At 44.6% G+C, this 8,787-nt stretch overlaps 2 protein-coding genes across 2 annotated transcripts in view; both read right to left on the bottom strand.

Annotated features, from left to right (window-relative positions):
• The window catches only part of MRPS6 (mitochondrial ribosomal protein S6), a 43,693-nt gene that overhangs the window by 19,998 nt on the left and 14,908 nt on the right, over nt 1-8,787 (bottom strand). The gene's annotated exons all lie outside the window — the stretch shown is intronic.
• Nucleotides 2,061-8,787, bottom strand: part of SLC5A3 (solute carrier family 5 member 3) — a 21,612-nt gene continuing 14,885 nt past the window's right edge. The window contains 3 exon segments of the mRNA XM_017743322.1: nt 2,061-8,371; nt 8,373-8,656; nt 8,658-8,784. Of these exon segments, the coding sequence (XP_017598811.1) occupies nt 7,954-8,371; nt 8,373-8,656; nt 8,658-8,784 (829 nt within the window). The 3' untranslated portion in view covers nt 2,061-7,953.

The raw sequence follows: 8,787 nt of genomic DNA, 5'->3' as shown, positions 1-8,787 counted from the left end.
CAGCAGAGCCCGACCCCCCCGGCTGCCCCCTCCTGTCAGGGACTTGTGCAGAGCCACAAGGTCCCCCCTGAGCCTCCTTTGCTCCAGCCTGAGCCCCTTTCCCAGCTCCCTCAGCCGCTCCTGGGGCTCCAGCCCCTTCCCAGCTCCCTTCCCTGCCCTGGACACGCTCCAGCCCCTCCAGGGCTCTCCTGCAGGAGCCAGAACTGGGCACAGCCCTCGAGGGGCCTCTCAGTGCCCAGCACAGAGGGACAATCCCTGCCCTGCTCCTGCTGGACACACAATTCCTGACCCAGCCCAGGGGCCAGTGGCCTCTTGCCCCACCCAGACTGGTCTAAGCCATCTCCACCTTCCATGAGAGGAATTTTCATGGATCAGATCTGGCTCTGGACATGCAGCTCTCACACCCATCCTGCACATCCTCACTGCTGCCCAAGGACAATGAGTCAGGACAAAGCTGAACATGGTGAGTAAAAAGCAAAAACTTTCCACAGCACATTTTGAGCACCACAACCGGAGTTTTTACATCCTCCCGCTTTTGCAGAACACAACCATCCTTGGCTCTGGAGCAGAAGAAGGTTTAAGGTGGAAGTCACAATGTTTTCACCAAGTGAAGAGGGAACCTTGGCAATTCCTTGCTCAAATTCTGCCACATAAATCCTGGGACACACAAAGCTACCCCACAAACAGGCTTCAGGTAAATATTAAAAATCACCGCTGACAAAGGGTTATAAACATCATAAAGCTGAATGATCCTCTATCACTCCACCACCACCTCAAAACTAAAGCCCAAAACACCCAAAAAGCAAATCCCTGAGTACAGCCTGATTCAAGTGAACAGAGAAGGCCCAGAGGTGAAACCTTCTGCCTCATTCCCTTTCCCAACAGCAGAACATCCACAGGGAAACCGGGACAGCCACATCCCAGGAGGGGAATTCCCTGCAGGAAAAAGGCCTCATTGCCACCACCTCCCTCCGTGGGATTTTCCACACAAATCAGAGTTGCTGCAGCATTGAGTGAACCTGCCCAGAACCCACCTGGGCCAGGCCCCTACACCCAGAGAAACCTTCAATCCCAAAGAGCAGGAAATTGGGGAGTGAGACTTGGCCAGCACAAACAGAACCAGCTGGGGACAAAGAGGCTGCTTGAACCTCTTTGAGAATTGCTGACCTGGAAAGCTGCTCACTGAATAAACACCTAATAAACTAATTAGGGAACTGGTTAAGTAATAGTTAACTCATGAAAATGCTCCCTCCTGGAAATCACAAATCCAAACTGAGTTTGCAGACAGGAAAATGCTTATTTCTCATCCCAAATCCAAAGCTTCCTCTCCAAAAATGTTTCTTATCCATGCCTTGAAACAAACAACAGCAAAACTTCCATACTTTTTATACAACACAGCAGCAAAAGAAGAGAATAAAGGAATAATTTTGGTTAATTAATTTTCTCTGCAGCTGAAAATCTGGGTTTAGCAGCCTTGCCACCGTTATTGCCAACATCCCATCTCCAAAGGAACAGGAATCCCCAATTTAACACCAGGCCTGCCCCTCTCCTTGCTGAACCACCAACACTGGACAAGGAAATCATCATTCCCACCATGATTCCCAAGTTCCTCATGTCCTTTTGGGGAACAGGGATGAGGAGAAGGAAGGGGGAGATCCAGGCTTGGGCTTTGCTCACAGAACCATGCTGATGTGTTAACCCCAAAATCAGTAAGAAGGTGCTTGTCATACTCAAGAACTGCTGAAGCAGCAGCTGAACAGGATATTTAAAAACAAAAAAAGATGGAATTGTGCACAATTTCCAAGCAGATTCCTCAGCTAAAGGGGGCTTCACTCCTGTTTTGTGCCTTGAGCCCAGCCCAGTCCACCCCAGTCCCACCTCCCAACACCAGTGGCCAAACTCGCAGCATTTGGGATCCTGAAGTTCTCCTTGCACTTTTAAAGAACCCAAAAGGCTTTGCCTTTGGAATAACCAGGAAAAACGGGAATTATCTTTACCTACAGGGACGCAGGGCTTACAGAAAGTAAAATACCCCAAATCAGCTCCACAAATCTCTGTTCTGGTGGCTTGGTTGGTTTGGTTTGCTTTTTTTTCTTTTTTTCTTCTCTATTTTTATTGAAACTTTGTACAGAAGTTTTGAAACATTTCCATACAATACTTTGAGACAGGACAAAAATGCCATGGTAAAGGAATGTAAACTGCAAGAAACACAGTCTGAAGTATCCAAATACTCTCTAATAAGAGTTTTAGTTTGAAGACTAATGCAGGAGGCAAAATAATATGCATACAGTATACAAAGAACAGTATACACAGGGCCAGCAATGCTAACTATGAAAATTTTGCATCAGATTTACTTCAAAGATTGATAGCAATATGATAATTCTATACACTAGACCAAAATTAATTTATCATACATCGTTTCTATGACAAAAAGCTTGTCATTAAGGACAGTAGCAACTTACAATATAATTAAGCTGTATTAATCTCATTAACACTTCTAAATCTATATTCCTACTACAGTAAAGGGTTTGGTTTTTTTTCAGTATATTGTCTTATAAGATCTTAAAAGACCTTTAAATAACACTTTACCAAAAGAGACCTGGATCCATTATAGTGATCTTATCTACATGCCCATTTGGCTTATTTCCAAAAAAACAACCAAGGGACAAGGAAAAAGGCAGGTTTCAAATGCTATATGATATCATTTGGTTTTGGTCTGAAATGTATTTTCGAGAGTTAAAAAAAAAAACAACAGAAAAAAGGCAGTTCATTAACTGGTATTTTATATAAAATCTGCAGAAAAATACAACAGCAACAAAACCCAAAAATACTTCACAGATATCTAAAAAAACATTTTCTCAGAGATACAAGGTAAAGCAGCATCACTTTGACACTGTGCTTTAGAAAACAAGATGATGAATGAAGAGACTGCTCGAGTGAGATTAGAAAATTTTGCTTTCTTCTTGAAGAAGACTACTAACATTTTGCACAGCAACTATTTTTATAACCACCTCATTTTAAAAACGTGTATTCCTAGACACAGAATTGTCATTTCACCGCCGGTTTTGCTCAAAGTGTCTGACTTTACACAGTGGAACTGAGAATGCCAAGTGTCACCAGATGTCACTATACCATGAGTTCAAGATTGGAACAGAAGTGAAGCAAATGCCTTGAAACCAACACCAGGAAAGAAATCAAAGAGAAAGTGTTTTGTAAACAAAACAAAACCACTTTGCAAAACAAAACAAAACAAAAATCAAAAACCCAAAAAACCAAGAGTTCAGAGATCTCACAGTGAAATCAGAAATTCTAATTATATATGTTTTACATTCTAGGACTACTCTTTACCTTAGGCCAATTAAAGCACATTAAACCATTTAATTATATACAAACATTTTCTTTAAAAAAAACAACAAAAAAAAATTAAAACATTGCACAGAAGTCTGCTTTTAACATCACATAACAAGGTTAGTTTTATTTTCAAAACAATTACATTTAAGGGCACAGAACATACAGAATACCAAATTAACAGATGAGTAATTTTGCTTCTCTGTACATGCTAAATCCAAAGATTTCCTCGAGAAAGCTGGAGCTTGGCAACTCCGGCTTCTTCCATATCTCCTGTTCTCTGAAAGGGAGCAATTCCCAACACCTCCTCTATCTCAGGATTTAAAAAAATAGATATATAAAAAAAATAAAGCTGTTTTAAAGTTGTAAGCATCTTCTAAGTGCTGGCAGAGTTCCCTGGGTGGCTCTGCCCCCTCCACTGCAACCTCGTGGAAATAAATCCTTTTCTCTCCTCGGTTACAGGGCTCATGACTCTCATCAGAAGTCTCATCCTGGCCCTTCTGGGATCAGGGAACACACAAGTGGAGAAGTAAAAAATACACAATATAAAGATTATACTGAAGGCCATTTTAATTTCTTACAATCTCGCACTGTTTCCTTTCCCTAAAAGCTAAACAGGAAAAATTATTTTTAAAAAACCAAAAACAACAAAAAAAACCTCTAAACTTTGGCAGAGAATAGCATCAAATCACCATTAAAAAAAACTTAAATAAAAACAGTCTCCCAAAATGTATTAAACTCTCAAGAAGCCTCTTCTTTTTTTTTTTTTTTTTTAAATTTTTTTCCTTTTTTTTTTCTTTTTTTAAATAAAAGGCTTCTACTATTTCCAGGAGCAAAATTCAAATATCTTACCAGAAAAATAAGTTAAGGGAAATAACAAGAAGAAAAACAGCTGTCATTCCAAACTCAGTTTTCCAGGACTTGTCATCCTAAGATCAAGGCAATAATAAATAAACCCATTGCTGCAAGACAGAAGCACAACCAGCCCCACCCAGGGGGAGGAAGCCAGGCAACAAAATTCATGGAGCTGATTGTCCATCGTGGGAAACACTTTGTGGTTCTGCTGGACCAAAAAAATGGGCGTTTAACCCCAAACTCATCAACTTTCCCCCTCAGCAAAGGCTTGTTTACGCTATAAAAAATCCCTTCTCCTACACAAGGTCCTTCTCACCAGCAGGCAGCTTGCTTGGAACCTCAGAAACATCTCTATTTAGTAATGAAGGCCTTTTATTAAGTGGTTTTATGCAGCAAAGAACATCAGCAACTTCCAGGACCTCTATGACACAACGAGGCTGAAGAGGAGCACACAAAACACCTCGGAAACAGCTGATGAGAAAAAGCACTGGAGAAAGAATTTGCTGCAAAGCTTCACAATAGCAGGTCCAAAGATGGGGTGGGGAGGCAGATTAGTAATTGATGATGATCCTGCCTGCCAGTTATCAGTGTGATTAACGTGGCAGCTCGTTAGTGTAGCAAAAGGGAGAATAAATGAACTGGGAGATGGAGCATGTCGGGCTCCACAGTGCATTCATGAAGGACTTGACTCCCTTCCACAGCCAAGGACGATTTCCCCATGGATCTGACTGAGCAGGACACTGGAATTCTGCCTGTTAACTCCTCCAAGTGTCCTCTTTGAGGAGCAAATGACTCGGGGAAGGGCAGAGGGATGAAAGGAGCAGGGAGAAGCCGCTGGAAGCACTGGAAGCGCCTCCTCCAGCCATGCCTTCAGCTGCCCGCCCACGTAAGGCACCCTGGGGAACAGCACAGGGGGGCGATGGAGCCAAGCCAAAGGGTCCCTGAGCTGACCTGGCTTCCCAGGTGGTGGCAAAGCGCTGGACGTTGAGGGCAAGGAGGAGCAGCCTGGAAAATCCCAGCGCCAGCCGCTGCTCTGAAGTCGTGCCGAGTTCCCAAGGGACACGAGTCTCCTTCCCTGATGGGCCAAATCAGGCATTTGAGCCACATCCCAGCCTTCTCAAGAGGATATTGTTGGACTGAGAATTCTCTTTACCCTCTACAAGTCGTTATTTTTCATCCCACTCCAATCAAATGTTGCCCTAAATTATTTTATCCTGTGTGGAAACAATTCCCTACATTGGACATCAAACCATCCCTCACAGCTCAGCCTGCTAATGAAGCAAATTGAGATGCCATTATTTCCCACACCAGGATTTCACCCTTGAATAGGATTTAAAATATTTTCCCAAACCAAGCTGTGGCCACACAAACCAGAAGAAAATGCGTCTCGTCCCATTGGTAGCAACATCAATACCAGGTATGGTGACTCCTCTCTACAAATATTGCAACAACACTCCAAGTTTTCCACTTTGGAGTAGTTCTACTTCCCAGCAGCAACAACTAAACCAAGTGGAGAAAGTGGGGCAGCTCAGCCTCTGGTGAAAGTTTTGGAATGAATGAGATTCAACTGATGTAAAAACACCACCAAAACAAACAAAAACACCCCAAAAATAGAAGTGAATCCTTTTATCTGAAAACATGTACTGTAAATTAGCTACTAAAAGCCATGTGGATGGCACCACTGGAAAAACAAACTTCCTCCAGCAGCCAAAGGCAGGATTGATCCAAATTTCATCTCTACAAAACCATTTCCCCCACAGGAATTGGTTCTTGTCTATGCACCAAGGAAATGTTGCTGGACCCCTGAACTGGTTTTGGTCCCTCTGCTCCATTTTGGCCCAGCCAGTTCGTGCTCCCTTGAGAGCTCAGGAGCAAAGAGAACTGGAGGAATTGTTTCCATGGAAAGCCTGGATATGACCACTCTGTCCTGGAGAGGGAAGGAGTTTAACACTGGAAGTGCAGCCACGCTGGGCTCTGCTCCCAAAACCAGGAGCCAGCTTGGCTTGGGGAAGGGTGAGAGCACCAACCTGCTGCACACACGTCCTCCACACCTTGGAACTGCTCATCCCTCTACCCTTCGGGAGAAAAGATCCTCTGGATCTGGAGACCTACAAATAGCTGTGACTGCCTGGGAGGAATGAATGGTTTTGGACAAATCCCGAGGACAGGACAGACCTCAATTGGCGACACAGATTGTGGCTGCACGCGCTCCCCGTCTCCTGACACCGAATGCCTCCGGATTGTTCTGAGGAGGGAGGGAATTTCTTCCCAGAAAGGTCACTCATGGGAAGGGGCTGCCCAGGGAGGGGGCAGAGTGCCCACCCCTGGAGGTGCCCAAGGACCGTGGCACTCTGGGCTGGGTGACAAGGTGGGGATTGGGCAAAGCTGGAACTCAATGACCTGGGAGGGCTTTTCCAGGCTCAGGGATTCTGGGATTCCTCAAAAAACCAAAAAGGTTTGACAGGGTGAAAGGGGAAGTGGGAGAGGACGTGAGGCAAAAGGACTGTGGAAAACAAGGAGCACTTTCACCTCTCTCCCCCATTTCCCCTTCCTTGCCTGCCCAGTTGTTCTGCCCCTGCAGCATCGGGGCTGCAGGGATTCCTCGCAGGCACAGCAGAGGAAAACCCTTCTGCAGGGTGGAAAACAGCTTTTCAGGACATGCAAAGCCTCATGTTTCTCTTTTTCCCACGTGGTAGAACCTACAAACAGATTTTTCCCTAAAAAGAAGCTCATCCTAACAATGTCCTAAAGGTGTGGAGGCTGGGGAGGCTGAATGAATCTTTTTGGCCATTTACTGAAACTCAAGAAGCTCCACCCAAACTTGAGGAAAAAATTCTTTCCATGGAGGTGGCAGAGCCCTGAAACAGCTGCCCAGGGACATCGCAAACCCACCCTAAAAACTCTGGGATTCTTCACTATACTACAAACCCCACAGAAAGAATATTTCTTTTTCTTCCTCCTCCACTGACAGTTTATCATCTCCAGGCTTATTTTTGATTTCGTTTTGGTTTTTGGTTTTTTTTTTAAATACAGAAACTTTTCAGTACTGGAATTTACAGTGTATAAAAATCAAAAGACAAAAATTTCCTTACAAAGAATAATAAAAAGAAAGAAGGCAGAAAGCTGCTAAGAGCTATCATGTTTTAAGTGCTATAAAATGAGACAAAACAGCTTCCTGTTGTTGCCAGAAGTGAAATGAGAAACTGGGAAAAAAAAAAAGGAAAAAAAAGCAGTGAGTGTAATTAAAAAGTGCTAAGTTGGCCAAGGTAATATAGTTATTTTATAAATGTGCATCACAGCTCTGCATTTAAAAATCTTTTGACACAGCTTTAATCACTCAGATTTTACACATTGGTAACTGATTACCTGTTATCTGCACTTAGTGCTGACTGAGCTGTAACTGCCTGACTTCAAACACAGCCACCTGCCTGCCTTTGGTATATTTATACACAGAAAAACAAAAGGTTAGTGCTGCAAATGGAAAAAAAAAACCCACCAAAAAAAAAACAACACAAAAGGGAAAAAAAGAAAAAGCCACCACAGGACAGGTTCTGCTTTCAGCAGAGGGAGGACAACACATTTCAAATGGTCTCGAAATAGGCTAAAGCTGAGTTGATCTGACAATTATAGCGTAAACAATGCCTGGGTTGTGGTTATGTCGTTTGAAAAGAAAAGAAAAACCAAAAATCTCCAGAGACCTGTATCAACTTCTGTATGTTTAAGCCATACCCTTAAAAGTTCACTATTCACTCACAAAGAGAAGTAGACAAACATGAAGATTCCAAGAGAACAGACACAGACCAGTCCAGTATTTAGTAATAGTTTAACTTTTGGAGTCTCTTCCAGCATTTGTAAACAAACAGTCTCTTCCTCGACCTCCCGAACCACTCTCTTGTTTATGTTTTTACTTTTAAAGCCACAGAACCAATCTATGAATTTCAAATGTCTCTCCCTGTCGTCAGTCTCCTCCTCATGCTTTTTCTCCCCCATCAGGGCCGCCTGTCCGTTGGAATAACAATCCACGGGCGTCTCCACCTCGGAGTGGCTCACCGAGATCACCGGGTTGCTGTCATCCCTGCACGTGACCAGGAGGTTGATGTCCTCCGGCTTCACGTTTTTAATGTTCTCCTCCGACTTCCCGTTGGGAATGATGTGGTTGGCGTTCTCGGCACTTGAGGACGATCTGCCCCCGCGCCTGGTACAGCTCCCCCTTGCCATCGCTCTCCGGCACTTTCCGCTTCATCAGGGCCCAGAACGTGGTGGTCCGGACCTGCTCCTTGGTGGGCGGTGGCGTGAGCAGGCTCACCACGACCGTCACAAACCCGGTGATCCAGAACAGGCCCGTGGCCACGTACATGTAATGGATGTCCTTGATGAAGCCGGGCCTGGTGTCCGGCTGGTTGCACTCGGGAGCGCGGTAGAAGAAGGCCAGGATCAGCCGGATGCCCCCCAGGAACAACCCCAGCCATGCCGCCGTAGAAAGCGCCCTGCTCGTTGCAACGCTTCCAGAAGATGGCCATGAGGAACAGGGCGGCCACCGGCGGGGGGAGGTAGGCTGCGGCCTCCTCGCTGTACAGGGACATC

This window comes from Corvus brachyrhynchos, unplaced genomic scaffold (genome assembly GCF_000691975.1).
Source record: "Corvus brachyrhynchos isolate BGI_N302 unplaced genomic scaffold, ASM69197v1 scaffold149, whole genome shotgun sequence".
NCBI lineage: Eukaryota > Metazoa > Chordata > Aves > Passeriformes > Corvidae > Corvus > Corvus brachyrhynchos.
The sequence above is the reverse complement of the archived record's forward strand: the minus strand, read 5'-3'. Positions and strand labels throughout refer to the sequence as shown.